We start from the raw sequence: 25,695 nt of genomic DNA on the forward strand, positions 1-25,695 counted from the left end.
GAACGATTACATACAGTAGCATGTTACGGAGATGGGTCGAATGCTCCCCTCTGACGTGCATCGCCTCTGAGAGGCTAGTCTGCTGCCTCGCTCCCTGTCGCGAAGGATCATCTTGCGCAGCCGCTGGGCGATACTCTCAGTAACAGCATGCGCAGGGAGATGACTTCGTCGTAGTTGCCGAGATATGGATCGCGGCCCCTTCTCCGAATCCTTCTCCGTGGCCGCATGGCTTGTGGCTACCTAGCAAACAATACGCATCGCTTTTGTCAGTTGCTCGTTTAACGGTTGGCAGGTGCGCTCAGTCATGCAGCCGACGCCGACGTGATTCCCAAGTAGTAGCTCTTTCCGGCCGGTGGGAGTTATGGTAACAAGAGTCTCAGCTTCTCCTCTCTCAGCCCCTCCCCCTTCGGGGTCGCCTCCGGGCAACCCGCGCCCCCAGTCGATAAAGACATAGTCCCAAGGAGAGGTTTGCCTGCAGCTCGAGTAAGACTGTGGCGGTTTAGACAGACGGTACCGACAACTGACAAATCTTCCGCTTCTCTCGTCCTGACGTCAAGGGATGGTTGGGATGGTGCGCAATGGCTGCTTGGTTGCCAGCGCGAACGGCGTGCCGTCGTCTCATGATGTCTCCCATTGCTTTTCTATCCGTCCGCCATGCAATGCATCCGAATCCGTTGGTGCAAGGGTTGCAGAGTGCAGCGAGTACGTGGCCGTTAAGGACAGGCATGGCGCTCCCAAGCACCAGGATGTGGTTTCCTTAACAAGGAAGGGGTCGTCGACCCTCGCTCCTCGGTTCCCAAATAGCTGGAACCAGGAGTTTTGTGGCTCGCGTCATCGCGCTCTCTCCCGAAACTCCACTGTCCGAGCCGGCAACAACCCAGTCGACTAGCATGTACAGGTTTCTAACCTGCAAACGGCCCGTCGAGGGGTTCGTTCGTTGGACTGGGCCGGCCAATTTCTTCTTCCAACCTTCATCAAACCATCTGCGCACGAGAAACAATCAATGTTGGGTGAACCTCCCGGAGTTCGACTTTTTAAAGGTACGCCCCGCCTGACAAGCAACCATCCCAGGATGAGACGGGATTAAGAACCTCAAGAAGGGAGCAAAGGGAGTGAGGTAATTAAACCTCATCAGCACACGCCCGAATTCGCCAACGTGTCAAGATGCAGCGATACAACCCACCAGCCAGAGCCATGCCCCTACCTATATTTCGCAGACCTTTGCCTATCTCGTGCATATTTTGCCGCCATCCGACCGAGTTGCTTCCAGCAGAGTCTCGGGGGTGGTGTGGTGGAGGCTTGGGGTCGCAGAGGCAGGCATGCGTGCTTGGTAGAGTAAAGATCGATGTGTTTCCTTAGGATGCCTGTCTCCCTCCGTTTGCTGTCGTGAGATACAGGCTTGACGCGGGTCTCACTGCGCTAGTATGAGCGCAGATGATTGCCTGCTTTGTGTGTGAGGATCAGGCCATGGGCTCCGCCCTTGGTGATTTTCGGCCGCATACGGTCCCGGCCTGCTTAATGCCAAACCAGTCAAGCAGCATAAGAGGATGTCCAGCTCACTTGTCGTACGAGACAACGACAACTAGCCTTGGTCGAGGTTGCTCCTCAATTCGTTTCAGGGCCACACAAGTCACCCGCGGCCTCAACCACACAGGAAAGAATCCAGGTCCGTGTTCTCGGGAGGGCTCAACAACTTCAAGCAGCGCGTGATGCCTTGTGTGGCCTGGGAACCTATCATGTCTTGTGCGACGCTCCTCTAGCTCGGATTGACTTCCCACCTTCCGTGGCTGCCTCGCCCTCAAACATAAGCCAACGACCGGATCCTTGGGACAAGGGAGCCGTCGGACTTCGATTGTAGCTCCGCGTGCGATGGGTGCAGATCGCCCATGCAACCCCTCCTTTAAGCAGTGTTCCCACCCGCGGAAGGAGGAGGAGGAATAGGCAGGAAATAAGGGGCGGAGAGCCGTGTTTGCTGAAGAGCTTCCCATTGCCTGGGCACTGGAGGGTTGCAGCAGAAAGGTGTGTGTTGGGCCCTGTACTATTTCCATGCGGTTGGTCTCAGGGACAACATCCACCACCAGACTTGGTTGTCGGTGTGGGTGTTCTGATTGTAGCGGCATCGGCATATTCACCCGTTTCCGGGGTGGAGACGGTAGACCTTCCAGAAAAGCTCAGAATCCTGCGCCCGCAGTCGATGAGAGGAAACACGTCTATTTCCGTGTCCTTTCGCAGCCCTGTGTGGTGTGAATCTGTGATGGCGCGTCCCGCTGGACAACAACCGGGTCGTTTAGAGAGCAACCGCCTACCTGGCTTCCGGAACAGCTTATGAAAGCCAGCCACGGTTAACGGAATCCATGGATCTGGCAATAGATAAAAGCGGTGGCCAGGATGGGTCGGACCCGCTGCCACACCTGCCCCTACTGTATTCCACTCCCCGGCCTGGGATTAGCACGTCTTGGTTGTCTGCCGGCTCCATTCTCGAATTTTCGTGCGTGCAGGGGGTCCAGGGGCCAGCAATAATAGCAGAGGACATATCCATGCCACCTGAAGGCTGCCTCGTCCGTACCGCGTACCAAAGTACACCGAAACAGGCTCCCGGCTTCTCTGGGTCGTAGAGTACTAACCCAAGATCGACAGCGACATCGTGGGGTGTAGAAAGAATGGTCGACCAATCTGAGGCACCTCGACTTGCCCATGTCCCCACCTCCAACGCAGCGGGCAGTTAATTTTATGTCTATTAGACACCACTGCTGCCTTCGTCTACGCCCTTGTGATCCTGATATGCTTCCTTGACGGTCTTTCGGAATTCGTGAGCGGGCTGTGCCTGAGGAATAGTCCTTGTTTCCTGTCCTGTTCTTGAAGCCTGAGAACGCCACCTCGTTGAGGTAGAACGACCATCAAATACAACCTCGCCTTCTCCTCAAGGCCAAATCCAGAGACCAGCTGTGGACAGGAGTTTCTCGACATCGTCAAACCCGATCCACAGAAAAAGTCAACGTTTCTTTACAGCTGTCGACATGGCAAGGTACTGTTGGATCACCTCTCCTGTCGTGGATGAGCTACTTGGTCGCTAAATTGCTCCCAGCGACCCGCAGACAGTCCCTTTGGACAACTCTTTTCTCGAACTGGTCACGCATCAGGGTAGAGAATATCAACGATACGCAGTTGACAATGGGGCATATTTTGTGCCGATAGACGAGGTAAGGGACACGTCGAGCCCCTGGAAGATGTGCATGCCCTGCTTATACTCTCCAACGGGACTGTAGGACGAAGTCGAGCGCTTGCAAATGATGCATGTCGTGCTTTCGATAGTGTTCGAAAGCCAACTCCTTTTTCCACCCATCACCAGACCCCGGCGGATACTCGAGTGTGGGTTTGGAGCCGGTGACTGGGCCATCGACGTTGCACGGCAATACCAGACCTGCGAGGTATGTATTGCGCAACATTCCATATTCAAATCGTGCTGTATTCTCTTGACATTCGATGTTCGATTATTTTCAAAGAGGCCCAATGACTGGGGAGAGACGGCTATGGTCTGCTGGCCTTCGAAAATCTGGCACGAAAGACCCTTCATCTTGGTTCGGTGGCGACATGTTACTTCCTACTCCCATCCCGCAGATGCCGAGAAGGCCAATCCCCTTCAAGTGAAGGGGAAGCGTCCCGCTCCTTGGTGCTGTGCTTTTTGTGCAACGCTGAACTGTCTCGGTAGGTGGTGGCCATCGACATTTGCCCGCACATCTGGCCCGATGAAACTCAAACACCGGCGAACTTGAATCTCCAGGTCGACGACTTGAACGGAAGGTATTTCCCAACTGGGCCTGTGTCCATAAGCCTCATACAGGCAGGGCCCTGCTAACTTGTTCCAGGTTCACGTTTCCTTCAAACCACTTCGACCTTGTGCATAGCCAAATGATGGCAGGCGGAATCCATTCGAACCGATGGAGGGACTACCTTCGAGACATCCATCGCGTGCTTCGACCTGGCGGTTGGTGCCAGATGGTGGAAATATACTTCAACGCCCAATCGGACAATGGGACGTTGACTCAAAGTAAGCCGGGTCCTCCTCAAAGGCATTGTCTTTGCTGATCGTCGTTGTGCGTACAGATCACGCCTTGCGTAGGTGGTCGAGGCGATACTTGGATAGCATGCAGCCGTACAAAGACCCTCGAGCGCCGCTTCAAATGCAGAGTTGGATGCAAAATGCTGGATTCGACTCGGTAGAAACTCAAATGATTCCTCTCCCAACTTGTGGCTGGTCCAATGGTAGGTACTTTGCAGGAATAAAATGCAGGCTCACGAATCTCACCGGCAACCAGATCCAAGGCAGCACCAAATTGGTGTGGCTAACAGAGAAAACGTCAGGAGGATGCTATCATCTCTAGCCATGTATCCCATGACGGAGTTCCGGGGGTAAGACTGTTATGAACTTTGCTACTGTTACAACCTCTGAGGGGTTTAGTATTTCCGAGCCTGAAGCTGACTGTAGCATCGCAGCATGACTTCTCAGGAGTTCCAAGTTTTGGTGGCCCAGGCAAGGAGCGAGGCTGATAATCCGGCGTTCAGGGTGAGTCCTTCCGATTCTCATAGGCGCTGTGCCTCGTCCGATAGCAAGAGACGGCGTGGCTAACACCAAGGCCATGTCTGGCGAACTGGCCCAGGCATATTTTCCAATGTAAGTGGCTTCCCTTTCGACACGGCTGTTGGGTAGCCAAGCCGGACTAACCCGTATACGCCGTCAAGGTATGTTTGTATAGGACGGAAAGCTCGCCGTTGAGGCAGACCACGGCGGCCGATCGGTCAGATTGCGAGTGTGGGCTAGCATTGCGGAGCGTTGGGTTTTGGCGCAGACTCGGTGGGCATTCCGGACAAAGATTATGATTATGACGATGTGACGGACGGTAGCAAATACCCCATGCCTAGCTTTCGGTTTTGTTGTTTCTATTCTTCACTTGTTGTGCTTTGAAAAATATGTTGTGGCTTAAACCGGTGTATGAAGGTTGCTGTGAGACCGGAATGATAAGAGGGGGCTTACTCCCAGAGAGGCATCGGCCGCCTAGCCAATGCAACTCGCCACTGGGCCTCGTCGAAAGTGCATGGGACTTTTGGTCAAGAACCAAAGAGATGCAAAGCTGAGGCCCGTCCAAGCATGAGGATGTGGCCGCATTGGCTTTATCAAGAGAGATTGAAGCCGACTGAAGGTGTAACTATCGTCACCGATGGACGAGGAGGACCGGAGCAGGAGGATAATTCTTAGCAAGCGAGGGGAAACAGGCAGCCGGAGTGAGCCACGGAGGAAAAGACTCGATCACAACGTTTGAACGAAGCCGGGATCTCTCGTGGCGAGTGGACGGAGGGGGTTCATCGTTGGAAACAAGTTGAGATAGATGACGAGTGGGTGAGGCAAAGGAAGACATGAAGTTGAAAGAGACTGTAGTGGAAGTGGAGAGCAGCGGGAGCTAAAGCAGGTACATACCTACCTACCTACTTTGAGCGGTGGGTGGAGGGCAGAACGATGACGGTTTCCCATTCCCACCTTGGGTACCTTACTTCAGGTAGCTAGCTGACAGTGGCCGAGGCAAGGCACGAGGAGTCCAAGAAGATAGGAGGAAGGGTGGCAGGGAGGGTCTGGGTACTTGTTCTGTCTGCCTCCCTCCGTAACAGTTCCACGTCGGGCTTAGATTGGGAGGGAGCAAGGCACCATGCCCGCACAGGAACACATTCTAGCGTGCCTGCACAGATTTTACTCGCTACCGTCTCCTCGGATTCTCGGTGAAGGCCGCAAATGAACCACTCACGTCGCATTGAGCATAGGGTACACAATCGCGACCAGCATCACAACTGGGCATATCATCCATGTAGGGGGGCTATTGTCGAGTCGCATCCTTCGCCGGAACCCACTTTCATCTGAAGAAAGACGTGTTAAACAGGTGATGCCATGGTTTTTGCCTCCGCAATCGCCGCCGTTCTCGCAAGTTCCACGCCAATATCCACGCCGGTGAGCGCCCAGAGCTACGCACGACCCAGGTTCCCCGGCTTCGGAAACTCCATCCCCGGCAGCACCCTCAAGGGGTGCATAGTCATCTGGTTGAAAAGGAACTTCACGGCGACGCAGGGCATAGCTTTGAACGCATTATGCGCAGACGACAAGACCCAGGGACGACGTCGTCTGGGATGCCATGATGCCGACGACTGGCTCAAGTTGTTCACAACAATGCATACCGCAACGTTCAGAGGCGTTCTGCCGGCCAATCCAAAACCGGAATGCGTTTATGGCTCGCTCCAAATATGCTATGCAGAGCATGTGCGCGCGGGCGTGTGTGGCCATGGGACTTTGAACTTGGAGCCCCCCGGTGAATGTGATATCGGAATGCGTTTGCGAATGCCCCGACCCTTGTCACAGCTGCAGCTTCCTTGATGCTCGGCACATCAGGTGATCCCTGGGCCTCAGAGATTGCACAAATGTTGCGTTCCCTTATAGCAACTCGGATGCATTCGACAAGGAGGCCATATCCAAGATATGATACTCCGCACATTGCCTGTCTATTCATGGGCTTAGCGTGTCATCCAAACTATTAGACCATGCTAGTCTAGGGTGCATGTCAAACCTCTAGCCAATGAACGGCAAACGAGAGAGCTCTGTAGTGTATGTCAAAGTGTCAGTCAGTATGATTCAGCGGGACACAGACGCTGAGACCCTGAGAATGTGCACACTGGACACCCGTGCCACAATGCGCCACCAACATCGGCTTCACCCAACGGCCTCCGGCCAATGAGATGCTCCCCTGGGAGCTGTATGCGCCAAGGATACGAAAGCTCTCGTCGCCGACTTTTTTCCCCCCGACTCCAATGAAGAGAACGCTGGACGAGACGACCGTAAAAACGACAACGTGCCAACCCTAGAACCTAACGACACGAAAGACGTTCAATTGAGAAAATACTGTCACCCCTTCTCCGTCTCCGTCTTCAAACCCGCCGAACCGCACCCGCAATGGCCTCCCGAAGCTCAGTACGCCTTTTCCAGGCCCTCCGGCCGACCGTGCCCGGCCGCGCCTCCCCCCTTCGGGCGCTCCGTCTGTACTCCTCTGACGCCGCCCCGGCATCGCCCCCGCTCCTCGCCTCCCTCAAGTCCGACCTGAAGACCGCCATGCGCGCCAAGGACGCGCCGCGCCTCTCCGTCCTCCGCTCCGTCCTCTCTGCCACCAACAACGCCGCCAAGACGTCCTCACCCATAGCCACCGACGCCCAGCTCGTCGCCCTCCTGCGCAAGACCCAGCGCGCCACGCAGGATGCCGCCGCCCAGTTCCGCGCCGCCGGCCGTGACGATCTCGCCGACAAGGAGGACCTCCAGGCCAAGGTCATGTCCGAGTACATCGCCGGCAGCGGAGTCGTTACCGTCACGGAGGCAGACGTCCGCGTGCTCATCAACAAGGCCATCGAGGACACCGTCGCCGCGGGCAAGAGCGGGCTGGGAGAGGTCATGAAGCTCATCAACGCGGCGACCCAGGGCAAGGATCTGGAGGTCGACAAGAAGCGCGTGGCCGAGCTGGTCAAGGACGCCATTAAGAAGGAATAGACGGCGAGAGGCCTCGAGAGCCGACCATGTACAAGCCTGTACTACAAATGTTGTATTATATCTGTATACCATGAAGCTCTAGAAGGGAGCATCGTCTCCCCCCACACGACAGTCACAAGGAATAATGTACCATCAACCACGGCCACGAGACACGAGACACGAGACACGGCACAGTCTTGGGAAACTGGAAGTGAACCTTGGACTTGGCGCACGCAAGCGCATCATCAAATCAATGGTATCTGACTAGGTAGGGGTATGTCAAAGAGCCCCGTCCGATCGGTTGGGAATATCACCCCACCTCCCCCTCCGCGTTCTCTCGCTCCTGCTTTTTTAATGCGAATGCCAGCCCCATCCCCTTTCCGTCTTCCATCAACCCCCGAAACGCCGTGATTGTGTGAATTATGTGAGAAGATATGCGCTCCTGCACTCTCGGGTGGGATTTTAAGCAATGCTGTCGTCCTCGTTCCTCAACCCCGCATACTCGGTCCCCTGGTTCGCCGTGCTAAGCCGCGCGCACAAGCTTAGCAGAACAACCGTCTCCGTCGCGGCATAATGGTTCAGCGCATCGAGAAGAATCTGCAGGTGCCGGCTAAAGTTTCCCTCCCACTTCTTCATGATCTCGAATAGGTTCCCCACGCGTGCTTCTTGTTGTTCTCCAGCCCCTGCCGATGAGGTTGAGTCGCTGTGTGACCCTGAAGGCTTTTGGGTCCTGACGGCTTGGAAGGCGCGCCATTGCTCCGGCGACATGTTGGGAGGGCGCGTGGAACCCGACAGGTCCGGGTCCGCCTTTTCCAGCTCGCGTGAGAGCCAGTTGGAATACGTTGCGAAGATTGTGCAGGTTTGCATTAGTTTCGAGTGGATCTGTAGACCACCTTGTTAGCCAAAAGTGAACGAGTGGGCGAGAGAAAGAGAGAGAGAGAGAGAAAGTAGCTTTGCGGCAGGTTACTTACCCTCAGTAACTTGCTGTTGGTGAGCATGCATTCCTTCAAACACGTATCCAAGAAATCCACGTGGTCCTGCATCAACTCATCCACCGTTCTCGTGGGGCCCGTCGAAGCAGTGCCAGTAGCCTCCTGGCCCTCCTCCCCGACCTTGAGCCTCGACATGAACTTGGCCCAGTTGGGCTCGATAACCTCCGCGGTGCAGAAGTAAAGCAGTTGCTGCACGAACACCAGCATGCGCGCGCGCAACGTCCATACCCGACGCTTCCAAATCTCAAGACTACGCGAGGAGCTCTTGTGCGACCACGTCAAGCCGGACGTCTGCGAGTACCATGTCGCCGACAGCTGAGATTCTAGGTAACGCAGCGAGAGAAGATACCGGAACAGCGCCTGGTAACGCCACACGGTCTTGCGACTGATGACGAGGGACACCGGAAATGGTACTGCGTAGTCTAGCTGCAGCGACGTGAAACCGATCGCGTTTTTGTCGTTCTCGATCGGTTGGTTGGCCAGGGGCTGCAGCGTCTCTCCCTGCTCGATACCAGTGATGTTGACGACCCTCTGCAGGGACTTGATGAGCGTGATCTCGTTCATCTCCACCTTGACGTCCTCCTTGAACGGATCCAGCGAGACGATGCTGCCCGGCTGGCGCAGGACTAGGTCAAGCAACGACTGCAGCTTGCCGGTGTTAACGGACTTGACGGGTTTCCGCAGCTCCGAGGCGCCGAGCTCAAGGAAGTAGGAGAAGTAATCGGATGGATCCAGGAAGAAGTAGTGCTTGAGCGACCGTAACCTCATGGGCAGCGAGTGTGTGGTGAGAAGCAGCTGCATGAGGGACTCGTTGGCATGCGCGTATGCGCTGTTGACGTTCTCAAGGAAACGGCTGTCGTCGAACGACGTGGGGACGTCCTGGACGACCTTACTGACATCCACGCCGCCGCACTCCCTGACCACGTTGAGGTACTTTCCGGCCAACAGGACCTTGTCCTTGACACCTTCTAGTTGAGGGGGAATATCGTGCTCCCTGATCGTATATCGTCTCTCCCAGTACTCGTCCGTGTAGTCCTGCTCCAATCGTTCTCTCCGAATACTCTTTTGCTCCTTAACCAGGAATTCAGCGTGGGGGTCATTGATGCCGCCGTGGTGAAGCCACTCGTTAAGCATGACCATGTACGGCTTGCTGGCATCCCGCAGCAAGGACGTCAGCAGCGCGCGGGCTGCCGGATCTCCCGACATAGATTCCAGCCTTTTCGTAATCAGCCCCAGCACGACGCCGCCTTTGCAGATCTTCTTGCTCGAGCCCGGCACCAAGTCGCCGCCTTCCCGCAGCGACTCGAGAATGTTCTCGAAATCGTCCGCGCTGTCGCTCTCTTCTTCCTCGTCGTCATCGTCGAGCAGCGCATTCCTCTTCAACAAGTCGTGTGCTAAAGAATACAGATGCGACATCATCTGGTTAGTGGGCAGGGTGTGGATGTTCAGAACGTGGAGTGTAAAAGTCTCGTTTGTCAAGAACTGCGTCTCCAGCTGCGCAATCATTACGAGGTAGTCGTGGAGGAATTTCCTGATCGATGCGCATAGCGCGTGGTTGACAGCCCCAAACTCCTCCCTGCTCTGCACATCAACGAACATCTCGAGCGCAGAGTAGTAGGTAGCCATCTTGAGCATCGACGCCGTAAGGTCCTGCAGGCTGGGATCCAGGCCAGGTAGTATTTTGAATGTCGGCCCTGAAAGCCGGTCTCTTTCCTCGTGAGGGTTGTAGGTCTTGGCAAAGCGGATGTACTGGCCCTCATAGCCCATGAAGACGAACAACAGATCCTCCAGCATCACCGCCTCCTGCGCTTCAAGCGAGAGCTCACCTAGTGGTTTTGGTTGCTGAGGCAGTGGTGCTTGGGACGCCAACGGCGGTATTGATATTCGAGAAGCTAGGGGGGCTGATGTGTGGGGAAGAAGTGTCGCCTCCGGACACCATGGTGCTGCGAACCCAGTCAGTCAGTCGCCGTCTCCGCCTAAGCACCGTCGTTCGCGGAATCTCACCTTGTGGACTATCAACCTTGGCCTCCTTGGGTTTCGCATCAGCCGTCCGTGACTTGGCTTCGGCGGCTTTGCCCTTCTCGCCTCCGCCCCTCCGATCTCCCCTGTCAGGACTCCGCGTGCGCTGCACCATCGTCTCGAGCTGCGTCACATAGGTCCTCTCCGTTCTTCTCTCCTCCACGCGCCTGTCATCGTACGCCCTGCTTGCATTTCGGGGGTTCCCCGACGCCGACCTCTTGTGCGCGTTGTTCCCCGGCGACTGCGGGCGCTCGCGCTGCTGATCCCGTTCCCGTTCCCGTTCCCTCTCCCGCTGGCGTGTCTCGGTCCTCTCGCTTCTTTCACTCTTGAAGCTCGTCTGCCCGCTCGCATTGCCGCCTCCTGCTGCACCAGCATTCATACGCGACGCCCTCGGGGCTCGTTCTTGGTCGGCGGCGGAGGCGGTGCCGTTCGCGCGGCGCTCGTGGGTTGATACCCTGGTGCCAGACGACATGTCGCCGACTGCATTTGAAGGGTGTGAGACGGGTCGGGTGTTGCGTATTCCTTCCGCGGTAGGTCCTCTTGTTTACGGCATGCGTGGTGCGCCTTCAGATTTCGCTTCTCTCGTCGGCTTCGTTCGTCGCTCTTTGTTTCTACCCCTCTATCTCGGAGTCGCTGTCTGCTCTCCGCGCGCGGGTTGGGTTGCTAGCACCTCTACGCGGTAAAGTGCCCATTAATCTGAGCGCGTCTAGTCGGAAAATCCTCGCGCGCTGTTGACCCCGGTCCCGGGCTTGCCTGGGCCCCTGGGATATTCCGGGTTTAGCGTTCGGGACGGCAGCTGCTGGAGGGGGAGTGACGAAGGCAGCCAATCAGGGAGCTCTGAACGATGGGACAGGGGTGATGTGGTTCCAAGCTGCGGCTAAGGTAAGGTAGCCCGGGCATAGTTGCTCTTGCTGCTGCCCCCCAAGCTTGCGGCTGCGTAGGCTGAGTGCTTGCCTAACTACCTGCCTCTCAGCCTTCCACCGTCACCGTTTGTTACCTGGACCTTTAAGCTCCCCTCCATCCATCCACCAACACCCCAGCATCCCGCAACAGCAAACCACCTCACCACCACCCTCGACGTCCGTACCAATTGACCTCACCGACCGAGCCCATCTCGAATTTCCCACTTAATCTCTAGCGACTACACATACAAAATACCGCCAAGATGTTTATGGCAAGATCTGAATACGGTAGGCTCTCCTTCCGCGGCTTCCTCCCCCCTTCAGAAGCTCCCCTCTGACCAGTCCTCCAGACCGAGGAATCAACACCTTCTCCCCCGAAGGCCGCCTCTTCCAAGTCGAATACTCCCTAGAGGCAATCAAGCTCGGCTCCACGGCCATCGGCGTCGCCACCTCGGAGGGTGTCGTCCTCGGCGTCGAGAAGCGTGTCACCTCGACCCTCCTCGAGACCTCCTCCGTCGAGAAGATCGTAGAGATCGACCGCCACATCGGATGTGCCATGTCAGGCCTCCAGGCCGACGCCCGCTCCATGGTCGAGCACGCCCGCGTCGAGTCCCAGTCCCACTCCTTCAACTACAACGAGCCCCTCCGCGTCGAGTCGTGCACCCAGGCCATCTGTGACCTCGCCCTCCGTTTCGGCGAGGGTGCCGAGGGCGAGGAGACCATCATGTCCCGCCCCTTTGGTGTCGCCCTACTGATCGCTGGCTACGACGAGGACGGCCCCCAGCTTTTCCACGCCGAGCCCAGCGGTACCTTTTACCGCTACGACGCCAAGGCCATTGGTTCCGGTTCCGAGGGCGCGCAGGCTGAGTTGCAGAACGAGTACCACAAGGTCGGTCCACGCTTTTGCATCGCACCGTCTTCTCGAGGTGTGCCAGGCCGGGTTCCCCATGAAGCTAACACATATGCAGTCCCTGTCAATCACGGATGCCGAAACGTTGGTTCTGAAGACCCTCAAGCAGGTCATGGAGGAGAAGCTCGACTCGAAAAACGTGCAGCTGGCGAGCGTAACAAAGGAGAAGGGGTTCAGAATATACACGGACGAGGAGATGGCCGCCGTGGTGGAGAGGCTTCCCGCCAACTAGAAGACGGCGATGATCCCGGAAAAGGAAAAGGAGGTTTGGTCTTGGCTCAAGAAAACACCTTGAGGGGTAGATCGAGAGAGAGAAAGAGGGAGGGGGAGAGAGAGAGAGAGAGAAAGAGAGACCAGCAACTTTTTGCCCCCCATTTTGCTCAGGTAACACCCGATTACGAAATTTGGAACCTGACGTCTAGACGATTTCCCCCAGTGTGTATCATTAGTGTACTCAACGTGATGATGGCTTCTTAAAACGAGTTTGGTACTGGCGCAGGTGTGACTTTGGAATGGGCCCAATCTTTTGATCTAACTGAACCTCCCCAGCACGGCGGCTTCACAGTTCCCCGGACACGCTTAAAAGACGATTTCGTATCAAAGCATCCCTCCCTCCCCCTTTTCCGGTCCTCAACCTTCGTCCTTGATAACCATCCTCTCAAGCTCCTGCTCCATACTGAGCAGGCCCAAGGCATAGAATGCCCGCTCCGACTTGGCCACGACGAGCATCTTGTCGTCGCTGTCGAACTGCTCGATGATGGCGCCGATCCTCCTGGGGTTCGTCCACACCGACTGCGGGACCACGGTGTGCAGGCTCGGCGACCGCGTGTACGGCGGGCCTCTCCCCATGGCCGCCGCCTTCTTCCAGCCCGACTCGCAGCCCTCGGCGATCTGCCTCGCCGACTGCCAGCCCGTAAGCCGAGCGACGTCGTACATCCGCCTGACGATCCAGTGGCGCTGGGCGTCGTCTTGGTACTGCGCGAAGAGTGGTTAGCCGGGTTCCGACGGACGATTCAGAAAGATAGGCCGAAAGGGTGGGGAGGGGGATGTCGTGAGGAGCAAGTCTTACCTGGATACCGCCGACAAACAGACAGAAGGAGCTCTCGATCAGCGCCGCGCCGACAAGGGTACTGATCTCGACAACGTTGGTGCAGTCTTCGGTCAGCCCGGCCGCGATCCGGCCGAGCTCCATCGCGAACTTGGCCGTATGCTGGGCCTGGATGCCCGCCGCGATCATGGCGGCCGGCGGCATCTTGGGGTGCGCGCGGTACAGGTGGATCATGCCCATGTAGTAGTTCATCCAGATGCCGGCCACCGAAAACGTGCGGTACTGCAGCGTCGGGCCAAACGGCGAGTCTCTGTGGTCGGCGTAGTCGGCGCCCAGGGGCTGGAACTCGGGGCCGAAGTTGGCTCGGAGGATCTCGAACGCCTCGCGGAGACTCTCCCACTCGCGCATGGCCGCGTCGGCGGCCGCGTCGGAGTCCAGGTCCTCGGGGAGATCTGGCGGGGGCGGGGATTCGTCCCTTGGAGGGCTGAAGCCCATGGGTAATGTCACCTTTCCAATGTTAGGCAGCATGCCGGGAAACATCGGAGGCGAGCTGCCGGGTCCTCCCTGCCTCCCTGGGGGGCCGCCCGGGGGTCCTCCCATCATACCCGGTGGCGGCATTCCCATCGGGGGTCCTCCAGGGGGCCCACCCATCATACCCGGGGGCGGCCCGCCTCCGGGCATCCCACCTGCCATTCCGGGTGGAGGCCATCCCTGACCTCCCGGTGGTGGTCCACCCATATGTGGCGGCCCTCCTGGTGGTCCGCCTGGTGGTCCGCCTGGGGGCCCTCCGGGAGGTCCAAACCCCTTAAATGATGCCCGTTTTCGAGGAAGGTCCTTTGATGCGAAACTGCAGAGGCGGCCAAGCAGCAGCATTAGGTGGTCATAAGTCCCGTATCTGCTGGTGTCAGGGAAAGACTGGTTTGTATTTGGGGTGGTGGGGGGACTCACATGGCTTCGAGCCGGCCCATCGGCGCTCGTGGCGGACACTGAGTCCAGTGCTGAAAGTCCATGCTTTGTCTCGTGAGCTTGGTTGTCCTCTTCACTGCGAAATTTGACGAGTGTCACTCACAATGGCTTTCCTCCGCCCAGCATACTCTGGTAGACATCCATCTTGCAATACCACCAATACAGGTCCCGAAGATGTTCGTAGTGCTCTATATCACGGTCTGTACAGTAGTTCCCAATCAAGGGCTCGTCGCTCTCGTAGGAAACTTTCTGGTTCGTTAGTCGGCTGAGAAGGCCGAGGTCAACATCGTCCAAGTCGTGGCTCGCCATGTGGGTGTTGTCGTGGCCCATGAAGAAAGGATCTACTGGCTGGCTCCGACTTTCTCGGAACAGCGCTCGTCTAGCTCGTTTGAGCGGTAAGATGTTCTTCGTCCACTTCCTGAATGGAATCTCTCTGATCAAGAGTCTGGCGCCATACAAGTGGTTGCACCATTTAGTATGGTCCGAGTTCCAGACCTCAAAGTATCCCAGCAGTAAGGAGGCGGCCAGCGTGGCAGGCTGTGTTCTCCTGCTGGGGCTTCGCAGATTCTTTGCGATTCTGCGGATGGCGAGATGGTAATGCTTCATAGCCGCCGTCGGTGGTATTTTCTGCAGCTTGGCGATCTGCAATGCGCCCAAGGCGAGCATTGCCTGGAGGAGGGCTGGATGGGTGAAGGATATGATGGGGAATGTGTCTATCCAAGTTAGTCGAGGCGCAAAACCAGAAGAGTTCCAATCTTACAGGTCCAAATGTTGTGTCCCGCCTTGGGAACAGTTTGGTTATTTGATAGCTTGGAGTGGTCGAAAGGGTGCCGCTCGTAGAGAGACATGCTTGGTGCCGTGACATTGACAAAGTGCCAAAACAAGGCGGCGGTTCGCTCGTCGTTCAGAGGGGAGAGGTTGGGTGTGGGGATGTACGATGTGAGGATTGTCTCGTCGGCGAAGGCCGAGAACGACCTCATCTTGGTTCCATACACGTCCCAAGGACCATCGTTGCGGCTGTACACCAGTTGGCCGTAGGCGCTGTCTTCTATCATGACATCCTCAACAGCGTCATCGGAGTCGGGCATGGAGGCATCCTCGTCCGAGTATGGATACTGAGCCTCTGCATCCTCAACAACGCTATCCCTCCAGGGAGTTTTGTTGGCCTCGGGAAATGCGCCAACGTCTTCCACTCGAGGATGATGGCCTGCTGGCTGTCCTCGCCAGGGCTCTGCCGGGCTGCTGGTGAAGACGCCGCTGTCGGTGCTGGGGCTGATTAGGTTGCTCCCACTGCCGCCAAAATTCCCTTGGAATTGCGCAGGTGCGACTGGCGGGACCATAGACGGAGGTGGGTGCATAGGTTGCTCGCCATATGAGTACTGATTGAAGCTATATGCGGACGGCGGGGGTTGGTTTGAAGGCTGACCCTGGATACCCGGGCCATGTTGATATACCGGCTGGCCTTGGTAGTCCTGATGCTGTGGTGGTTTGGGAGCTATTGGGGCCAAGGGGGGCCCGTGAGAAGGCTTGGGCGGAGGGTTGGCAAGTTGCCGAAAAGGCGGGTTTGATGCCTCGGGGGGGTAAACAACGGGACCGTAGACACCATTGAGATTGAATGCGCCGATGGGGTCTTTGAAGATGACACGCTGGTTATAGCCCTCGCAGTGTCTCTTGGACTTGATACAGTTGCTGCAAATGGGCCGACCCTCATCACATTTGATACGGCGTTTCCGGCATGCTTTCGTTCAGGTTAGACTCTGGGTCGGGTGAGGGGAACTGACGAGGGCATAAATCAACGCCGAATACATACTCAGACAACCGGTCTTGGTCCTTTTTCTCGGATTTGCTTTCTTGTGGTTCGGGTCATCGTTTCCGTTGTCGTCGTTGTGTTCCGGGGCCTTGGTTGGGGACTTGTCGCCCTCAAGCGCCACGTTGGTGGATGACATCCTGGGATATGCTAGTGTGCTGCGAGTGAGATCGAGTAAGGCGACACGGCTCTTAGTCCATCAGTCTCTTGACGGCTACGGTGTGCATTGTCCAATGTCTGTCGCTCTGCGGCGCAGTGGGGAGCGAGTGCCTCGTCGGCTCAGGTAGAGCGAGTCTTCTCTCCGACTCCAGATCCGGGACTGTAGAGAGACGAGGGGCGGAAAGAGTCCAGTTGGAGCCGGGGTTGTCGGCGGCCAGTTGGTTCAAGCGATGTCCTTCCGGGGCACAAGCGTCGTCAAGAGTCGCAGTAGCGCAGCGAGACAAGGTGAATTTTTTCCGCCCTTGTGCGCGGCAACAGAATCGAAGGTGGGAAGCAGAAGAAGCAGGTAAGGGGGCCCAAGGACTAGATACTTTTTTTTTAAGCAGCCATAGATGGCGGGAGGAAGTGAAACAAGCCGGTGCTACTTTGTCTTCGCCGAATGGATTGCCATGGGTTAGACAAGATGCATGGACTCGTGGGGTAGGACGGGGGTGTAAGGATGTCTGCAGCAGTTGTAAATAGATGCGTCTCCCAGGCACGAGGATCAGGATCAGGATCAGAGATATCCTTCCCAACCCGGGAAATAGATTGAGAGGCAAATAAAGGCAAATGTATTGTGCCTTAGGGTATCAAAATGGATTAAAGAGGAGGCGTGGGCAGACAGATGCACAAACAACGGGGAGGAGCCGCCAAGCGGCAAGGAGAGACTAAGAGGAGGCCGGGGGGACCGGGGTTGGAAGAAGAAGCAGCAGCTGGCAGGCAGAGAGAGAGAGGATGGAGGTTGGCAATACCGGTAAGGTGAGTCGAGGCACCAGACCGCTAGAACGAACAAAGAACAAGATAAGGCTCTGTCTGTCTCCGCCACCACGCTGGCTTGGCCAGGCAAGCAGAGAGTCATTGTTTGCTGCGGGGAGAAGAGAAGGCATTGCATGCATTGCAGGTGAGCGAGCGAGCACATGCTCGGCGGCACCCCCTGGATGTGTTCGTGAGCGGACGACGAGCAGGGTGGTGTATAGCCTAACCACGGTTACGAAGGGGATCCCCTGGGCTGTTCGTGGATCATGATGGAGGTGCGGCAAGCAGACGGGAGGGAGAAAACATATGGTGGCTTGCGGAAACTGCAATGCAAATACGTACAGCTCCAGCACACACACCACAGCACGGCGCAACGTACCTTGGCAAAAGGCACAGAGGGTGTGGGAGATGTGCGCTAGGCGGCTGCCCAGGAAGGGAGCTTCCCGGTTCGTGATTAATAGCACCTGGTTGTATGCCACCTCGGGCGCATCTAGGCTCTAGCTCCGTCGTTACTCTGTCATGTTTTCGCGCTAGAATGCCGCTGCGCTGCCTGGGTTAGGCCGCTTAGGGCCTCCGGCTGCCACTGAAGGAGGGGGCGCACAGGGGGGGGGGGGCATCTCTTTCAGGGGTCTGTCATATCCCGACTGACAGGCCATCGGTGGCTCGGCGCACGGCACTAACAGGACCCGACTGGTGAACCAACCATTGTCCCTTCGAGAAGCTGCTTTCCGGTGTCGTGGCCGGGGAGGGGGCTCATGTAAGTCGAGGTCGAGGTAGGTCCATACCTGCGGGTTGAACGGAGTGGACAATGCGCCGAAGCCGAGGAACGAAGCTCTGCTCTATGCATATGCGGTGGCCTTTGTTTCCATGCCGAGTTCGTTCCCATGAGCTAATGTATGCAGACTTGATTGCACGCGGAGATTGGAATTGCGAATAGGGGAGTTGCCAAGTGGTGTAGGTCAATCCAACGGCAAACGCCCAACAAAGTTTGTCCTTGCATGCCCGGTAGCTTGGTCAAGGGTATCTATCTGGGCGTGTGCCAGAGAACCACTGCCAACATGGGCCCAGAAGCACCGCTTGAGTCGCAATGAACAGAGCTCGAGAGAGGTCTGGACTCCCGTATGACAGGGTCCGACCCGCCAGGCCCTCCGCCTGCCGTAAGCAATGACCAATATGTGATCCGGCAAGAGAGAGACGGAGAGAATGAGTGAAACGGTCGACATAGGATTTGCGAAGGCGTCAGTCCTGCAGGTTCGGGCGTCACCACCGCCCGTAGCCGTTAAAGATCTTGGCTTCCCATCGACCTGTACTCAATCTTTAGCCGGGTTCGGAGCCCACGCATGGTGGGTAACGGGGCAGTCGTCATCGAAATGAGATCCAGATCGTCGGTGACCGACCAGCCCGGCAACATGCGCCTGTGGCGTTCGTAGCGGGGATGCCATCCATACATTAGCTTTTGAAAACTAGCCATGTGCCGAGCGAAAGACGAAGCCCCCCTCAAAGACCAGGATTTTCGGAGACCGTCTCTTTTGAATTTTTCAAGAGAGGGGCATGGCCTGATAATAACCCATGACCAATACGCAAACCACCATCGTGAAGGCGACAAGACGCAGAGAATGCGGTTAGTGGGTGCAGGAGGCCCCGTTGCCCGAATGTATGTGACCGGACTAAGTCATTGTACGAAATATGGGAGCCAGGGTTGCCTGCCTGAGCCCCCAGGGGATATGCCCAACTGGTTGAGACTTGACAGCCGTGTTGCTGGGATCCAACCTATTCCCCCAGTCCCGGGATGCTATCTCTCATCCGATGATGAACTCGACCAATCGTCGGGTTTCCAACCTGCCGGCCGGTGCGACGGACAAGACGTCGCAACACCGTCGACTGACACTCAGTGCAACACAAACATCGCGCACCGCCAACCAAAATGAGGCGTCCTGGTCACTGCGGGCCACATCCGCCCGTACTCTCTCAAGCGAACTGAACGCTGCCGGTTCATCCTATTTGCCGATCGCCTTGTGCCTCTCCGTACCGCTTCAGAGGCGCAGGAACACAACTTGGCAACTGTCCCCGGATGTTTACTGTATCTGATCTGAGCGGTAACCCACAATGACGGCCGCTGCAGGTCAAATATGCAATTAGCCTTCTCGCAGCCACAGTCCGGTTTACAGCGCGAGTGTCAGCCGGCGGAGAGTCAGTAGCTTCCGGCGTCCTAAACAGCATACCTGGCTGCTTGGATTCTGTAGGCTGCTGGGTTTAGAATAGTGCTAGCTGGTACCGCGTCGGACGGCTTACCCTGGTACAATCCGTCAAGGGCGCTTTCTTTGGCAATGTATCCTACCAGGTCTGTCATACAATATAGGAATTCAACAACCCATGCACCATACCATAATGGTCTCTCATCCAATGGTTCTGTATCTCTCCATTCATGTGGAGATAGGAGAGGACTCTTTGTCATCACATCTCGGGTGGCGCCCCTATGATATCTCCCGCAACGGAACTGATCTGGAAGCCGGATCACTAATCCCCCTCCCCCTGGATGATAAAGTCAATGTTCCACATTGACGTGCCGTTGTTCTCTGAAGTGCCGTCGTCAAAGCATCCAGTACTGGCCTCCCGTGAAACCGGCTAATGCGCCGTGCCCGTATTTTCGGGGCAAAAGTCGGGGCTTCCGAGAGTTGAACCGACTGTTCGCCGAACGACCTATTAGTGGCGGGATTCGGGCTAGGCCTTGGACTTCAGAGTTCTGGATTCATTGCTCTGTCTCAATGTGAGTCTCTTGATAGCCAAGATGACGGAGTGTCATCGAGTCCTCTGGGGTGAGTGGTCCTCTAGCCCTCAATCTCTCCGACATGACGGGGTCTTGTCGGCTGAGAGACAGACACAAGACAGCAGAAATGACAACTAATAAGATTTTTGTCTGCAATAGCCCTGGTGGGCCAAATACTAATCAAGATGAAGACGGGATGGACCTGGGTCATGATTGCGGCTTATACTTACAATGTGTACTTTGAGGCAGTATCGGCAACTATGACACTGCGATGCTGAAGTCTTTTTGTGTTTCTCCGTGGCGTGTGAGTTTGCGCAATCTGCACCCGTTTCACCCAGGCAGTATTACAGAGAGCAGCTCTTTGGATGAGGTCTCCTGCAGATTGTTAGAGCCGGGCATACCAAAGACAACTTGCAACTCCCCGACCTGTTGAAAGCCTTTGACGAGTTCTCTTACCCATTCTGCAGCTCTTGTTTCCCCAACCGCATGCGGCCTGGTTCTGGAAAGAGCGGGAAATGCACTAGTCTGCTTGTTGTTCAGCCATCTGCGCATCTCAGTTGAAATCCATAGCCAGTCCTGTTTAACATTGTCAAAAGACTGGGATTGTGGCTGAGTGGCAGCTCGGCACAGGCTGCGATTACCAATACTGCTGATCTGGACCGCTTCTTTCTTACCATTTAAATACAGCCTAGCGGCGGATGCTCATTAGACATGAGTGTTGTGCAGTATGAATTGGTGAATACGGTATGACAGATTCGATGCTGCCGCAACGAGCAAGGTGTATTGTAGCCCTGGGGTTCGATACGAGGATCGGAGATGAGGGCAATTTCCACGAGTTGTAATGCAGATCAAGACCTCTGCCAAGGGTTTCAGCAAGCAAACTCGGCTCAAGACTGCATCTGAACCTTTTTTTTTGGTTTAATGGAGAACAGCCATAGAGGTTTTGTTGCCGTACAACGAGAGAGCCACCATTCCGGCGGGCGCCGGATGTCGATTGCCAGTGTACTAAGGCGGTTCGGGTGGCAGAGTAATAGCGCCAGAATGTGAAGTTGCGACAGCCACCGTTGCAGGCTTGCCAGTGAACTCCATCCACTAATAAGCGCAAGGCCGTTGCGTGATGGATTGGTGCTTCAGTGACACTGGAGGTGTGAGAGGATAATGGGTACCTGGCAGTTGCACTATGGGAATGAGGTTCCTAGCCAAAGGAAGTAGTACATCTACGTGCTTTCTTCTCAGGAACCATTCCGGTCTCCGAGAACGCCCGGGGCTTCAAACTAAGACGCTCTGATCAGATTTATGTTCGTCGATGCGGATGTTGAACCTCAGAGCATCCTGTCTCAAGGCCGGTAGGTGATGCGATGCAATGCGATGTGATATGCTATAACATGATGCAAGCTGGAAACAGGATGCAGCTGCGTTGGGTGAGAAAAGAGGGTGGGGCGCACGGTCCACCCACCTTACTCTTCCCATCCTGGTGTCGATCAGAAAAAACAGGGGTGCGATAAGCGACCTCTGGGGAAGGAAAGAGAAAAAAAATTCAACGTCCAAGACGGATAAGGTGCTGGATGAGAATTCACATGAGCATAAGCCACAACTCACTCATCATCATAACTTTCTCACGCAAAGTTATACCTACACACAACCGAGCTGTCACTCACGTAACTCCCCCAAAATGTTTGCCGTCCCAGGATGGTCCGTCTCAGCAGACGCCCTCAAGTCCGAGAAGCAGGGCGGCCAGAAGGATGGCACCGCGAACAAGGCGCGGAAGCGCAAGAGGGCCAACAAGGACGAAAAGGTCACAGGGTCCAACGTCGCTGACCTCTACGAGAATGTGATTGAGGGAAAGGATGATGGCGGAAAGAAGCGCCGGAGGAGTGACGCCGGCAATGAGGGCAAGAAGGACAGCAAAAAGGATGCGCCTCAGGCCGAGGCTGATGGCGCCGAGGAGGCGGCGACTCCGAAGCCGAGCAAGAAGCAGAAGAAGGAGAAGAAGGAACTCCCGGTGAACAGTGAAGAGCAAGAGACTCCCAAGTCCGAAAAGAAGGACAGGCAAAACAAGGAAAAGAAGAACGAGCATCGCGAGGAGGTGGAGCAGGAAACCCCCAAGTCCGAGAAGAAGGACAAGCAGAAGAAGAAGGACAAGTCGAACAAGCAGGACAGACAGGAGAAGAAAGACGAGGAGTCTGCTTCATCAGAGACCCCGCAGAAGGCCCAAAAGCAAAAGAGCAAGGACGACGATAAGAAGAAGGCCAAGGAGGCGGCTGCAGCCATCGCCGCCGCCGCCCCTCCCGCCCCTCCCACCGCGGCAAAGCTCACCCCCCTCCAAGCCTCCATGAGACAGAAGCTCATCTCCGCCCGCTTCCGCCACCTCAACGAGACGCTTTACACCCGTCCCTCTGCCGACGCCTTCCAGCTCTTCGAGGACTCCCCCGAGATGTTCTCCGAGTACCACGAGGGTTTCCGCCGCCAGGTTGGCGTCTGGCCCGAGAACCCCGTCGACGGCTACATCCGCGACATCAAGCTCCGTGCGAAGCAGCGCACCCCCTTCAGGGGCGGCGGCCGTCCCGGTGCTCAACCTCACGCGACCGGGCCCCTACCGCTCCCCCGCACCGACGGAACCTGCTACATCGCAGACTTGGGCTGCGGCGACGCCCGCCTCGCCTCGACATTGACCGCCGAAGCCAAGAAGCTCCACCTCGAGATCCTCAGCTACGACCTGCACTCCCCCGCAGAGCACGTCGTCAAGGCCGACATCGCCAACCTACCCCTGGCCAACGACTCCGTCGACGTCGCCATCTTCTGCCTCGCGCTCATGGGCACCAACTGGCTCGACTTCATCGAGGAGGCCTACCGTATTCTCCACTGGAAGGGCGAGCTCTGGATCGCCGAGATCAAGTCCCGCTTCGGCCCCGCGCGGTCCAAGAACGCCGTCGTCTCGCACAGCGTCGGAAACCGCAAGAAGGCGGCAGCGGTTGTCAAAAAGGGCAAAAGCGGGGCCGGGCCCGAGGAGACGGAGGCGGACCGCGTGGCGCTCGCCGTCGAGGTGGACGGCCACGAGGACAAGCGCGGCGAGACGGATGTTTCCGCCTTCATCGAGGCGCTGAGGAAGCGCGGCTTTGTCCTGCAGGGCGAGGGGGAGGGCAACAGGGGTGCCGTGGACCTGTCCAACAAGATGTTTGTCAAGATGCACTTTATCAAGGGCGCGGTGCCGACCAAGGGCAAGGGCCTTGCCGCGGCTAAGGCGGCAGGTTTCGTCGAGAAGGAGAAGAAGCAGAAGAGGTTCGTGTGGGATACCGAGGAGGACAAGGTTGATGAGACGGCTATCCTGAAGCCCTGTGTCTACAAGATCAGGTAATCCGGCCGTTTTTGGGCTTTGTGTTTGGTAAATAAAAGTCATGTGTAATTAGATTGGTATTATGAGGCTCAAGGGTTTTCACGAACTCGAAACCCAAATGAAAAAACAGACTCTCATTTTTTTCTGTGGAATTTTTATCCTTTTCTGTGGAGGACTGGGTTGGTTCGCTGCGAGTGCTCGTGGCAATAGTCATGGGATGAATACCAATCGTAATAGCTCAACATTGACATTACGGAAAAAAAATTCTGACATTGACCCAGCTCAAAGGTAGCATCATCTGGATTTCAATGTGCTGAGTTGGTCTACAAATCGCTGTCAACGCAGACCGTCCGCGTTGGCCTGCGTACGAATCATACGACGCCTCTAAGTTATTGCCTAGCCCGACCTCGAAATGCCCCTTTACCGACCATGCTAACTGTGCCGACCATGCTTTTCCCGTGCACGTCTTGCTCAGCTTGGAGATTACCGTATACGCCCCAAATCCAGTTTATGCCCCGAACAAGAGACCGGCGGCGAACTCGACATTACCGCCTGTGGCTTGCAACGCATTAACGGCAGCTTCTCGTGGGAAGCCTAGAGCCATGAGCTGAGAGACATGCTCCTCAGGAAAACTAGGAGTTGCAGACTGCTGCTGGGGTGCCGGGTTACCCTGTTGAGGGGGGTTCTGCGGCGCTGCGGCAGCAGCACCAGCCGGACCGCTGACGACACCGGACCGCTGACCAATGGTCGTTCCAGCCGGCCCTGGCAATCTTGGCTCCTCCTCCAAAGCCTCCTCGCTCTCCTTTGGAATCTCAGCCTCGCCCAAGAACGGTACCTCCTCACCCTGGATGATCAGTTTGTCCTTGGCGAGGTCGATGCTGGCTTGGTAACGCTTAAGCATGTCGAGGCCGAGAAGCAGCTCCACCTGTTTGCCCTCCATGACGGTGAAACTGCATGGCAGGAACATGGTGCCGACCTTGATCTGGGCAGAGTGCACGCGGCCAATAATGTTGGCCGTTCCGACTCCGTGGGCCACTCCTGCAAAGCGCTTATCGACAAGCCTCATGATCCCACAGTCTTCAGCGCAGGTTGGTGACATGATGGTGGCCTGTGCTCCGGAATCGACAAGTGCCTTCACTCTGTGGCCGTTCACTTCAACGTCGACATACAGCATGTGAACCCGTCCAAACACTGCGCAAAGTTAGCCACCGCGTCCTGCATATCGATATCTCGTCGTCTCCATCGTACCTTCAGGGTTGTGCTCCATGGCATTCTGGAGGTTTTCCATTACTCTCTCTTGGCGAATCATCTCTTCGATCTTGGCCTGCGCCTCGATATCGAACGGGTCCTCATTCAGGCGTGCAATTTGCCTTTGTCGCTCTTCACGCTCTCGCTGCTCGCGGTCGTAGCTATCATTGAAGAGCTGTGCGAATCTTTGTGGGTCGTCCAGTGCGGCAGCGAGCTGAGGCTGTTGGCGGGTGGCTTCGGCACGCAGGTTTGGATCACCCAGGATCTGGAGTCGGATAAGCTCTGGGTCTTGTCCTCCCGGTCGCCGCCGCTGCGGTCCTCTTCTGCCCTGGTCCGGCACACCGGTGGTGCCTTGCATATCCCTCACGTGCAACGCCAACATCTCACCATCGGCAATCTGCAGCTGCTCCATCGTCTTGGTATCATCTTGGATCAGGCGACCGTTGTGGTAGAGATGTTGAGACGTAGGCGAGATCTGGGTCTCGGCTTGGATGGCTTCGCGGAGAGTGGACACGGGCATGTCAGGGAAGATCTCGAGAGTAAGGAGGTCTTGGTCCTCGACCTCGGGGTTCGTTATGCTGAGTGTAATGCGCCTGTTGGGGGAGGTGTCAGTCGGAAACAGCTTGGTTTCTTGGTAGGTTGAAAGCCTACATGATGGGCGTTTGTTCGCGCTGCGTGCGGATTATGTTTGTTGAATTTCGTTGCCGAGGGTGTTGGTGATAAAATCCGGCGGTGGAAGCAAGAAAATGGCCCGAGGCTGCCGACAGAGTTGGGGGACAAGGCGAGGCTTGCAGTCGTCACCAGCCAGGCGAGTTTCACAGGTTGCGAATGCGAAGTCGAAGGTTCCCTCAGCACGGAGCAGCGGTGGAGGAGGGGTGTTGGAGGGGCCAAAATTCAGGCAACACGACGGTGACGTCTTGTCCACAAAGTAGGTCAATAGCTGGAGAAGGGGGAAAAAAAATATTGGCAGGACAGAGCTCCGAAAGGTTCGATTGGATGATGGTGGTTCCCACACTTTGCTGAATGATTGGGTAGGTAGGGCGAGGTGCGTTGAGAGCAAGGTAAGTCGAAGAAGGTAAGGATCTTGAAGTAAGGGAGTGAGGTAGGGAAAGCGAGGTAGAGCTCGGTCACTGAGGTACCCTTTTGAGTGTTTCGTAAGGAAGGTGGGTAGCCAGTGACGAGACCCCTACGTTTTC

At 56.4% G+C, this 25,695-nt stretch overlaps 6 protein-coding genes across 6 annotated transcripts; 4 read left to right on the forward strand and 2 right to left on the reverse strand.

Moving 5' to 3' along the window:
• Positions 1 to 4,145: 4,145 nt before the first annotated feature.
• On the forward strand, positions 4,146 to 4,774 carry EsH8_VIII_000702 (S-adenosyl-L-methionine-dependent methyltransferase; the record flags this gene model as incomplete). The annotated part of the gene is made up of 5 exons (XM_083269744.1): positions 4,146 to 4,263; positions 4,317 to 4,410; positions 4,495 to 4,564; positions 4,659 to 4,672; positions 4,741 to 4,774. 5 exons carry the CDS (start codon positions 4,146 to 4,148, stop codon positions 4,772 to 4,774), a joined length of 330 nt encoding a protein of 109 aa, XP_083129512.1.
• A 2,214-nt stretch (positions 4,775 to 6,988) lies between these two features.
• EsH8_VIII_000703 (uncharacterized protein) lies at positions 6,989 to 7,573 on the forward strand (the record flags this gene model as incomplete). Its single annotated transcript, XM_083269745.1, has 1 exon — positions 6,989 to 7,573. One exon carries the CDS (start codon positions 6,989 to 6,991, stop codon positions 7,571 to 7,573), a length of 585 nt encoding a protein of 194 aa, XP_083129513.1.
• A 441-nt stretch (positions 7,574 to 8,014) lies between these two features.
• Positions 8,015 to 11,035, reverse strand: EsH8_VIII_000704 (gamma-tubulin-complex subunit SPC97; the record flags this gene model as incomplete). The annotated part of the gene is made up of 3 exons (XM_083269746.1): positions 8,015 to 8,434; positions 8,524 to 10,487; positions 10,549 to 11,035. The coding sequence occupies 3 exons, from the start codon at positions 11,033 to 11,035 to the stop codon at positions 8,015 to 8,017; spliced, it is 2,871 nt and encodes a 956-aa protein (XP_083129514.1).
• A 693-nt stretch (positions 11,036 to 11,728) lies between these two features.
• Positions 11,729 to 12,607, forward strand: EsH8_VIII_000705 (proteasome core particle subunit alpha 5; the record flags this gene model as incomplete). The annotated part of the gene is made up of 3 exons (XM_083269747.1): positions 11,729 to 11,753; positions 11,816 to 12,354; positions 12,434 to 12,607. 3 exons carry the CDS (start codon positions 11,729 to 11,731, stop codon positions 12,605 to 12,607), a joined length of 738 nt encoding a protein of 245 aa, XP_083129515.1.
• A 398-nt stretch (positions 12,608 to 13,005) lies between these two features.
• EsH8_VIII_000706 (Zn(II)2Cys6 transcription factor domain-containing protein) lies at positions 13,006 to 16,335 on the reverse strand (the record flags this gene model as incomplete). The annotated part of the gene is made up of 6 exons (XM_083269748.1): positions 13,006 to 13,350; positions 13,445 to 14,318; positions 14,372 to 14,434; positions 14,493 to 15,102; positions 15,150 to 16,127; positions 16,200 to 16,335. 6 exons carry the CDS (start codon positions 16,333 to 16,335, stop codon positions 13,006 to 13,008), a joined length of 3,006 nt encoding a protein of 1,001 aa, XP_083129516.1.
• A 5,254-nt stretch (positions 16,336 to 21,589) lies between these two features.
• On the forward strand, positions 21,590 to 23,272 carry EsH8_VIII_000707 (25S rRNA (adenine645-N1)-methyltransferase; the record flags this gene model as incomplete). The annotated part of the gene is made up of 1 exon (XM_083269749.1): positions 21,590 to 23,272. One exon carries the CDS (start codon positions 21,590 to 21,592, stop codon positions 23,270 to 23,272), a length of 1,683 nt encoding a protein of 560 aa, XP_083129517.1.
• Positions 23,273 to 25,695: the final 2,423 nt, after the last annotated feature.

Source organism: Colletotrichum jinshuiense, chromosome 8 (genome assembly GCF_051148585.1).
Source record: "Colletotrichum jinshuiense chromosome 8, complete sequence".
Taxonomy (NCBI): domain Eukaryota; kingdom Fungi; phylum Ascomycota; class Sordariomycetes; order Glomerellales; family Glomerellaceae; genus Colletotrichum; species Colletotrichum jinshuiense.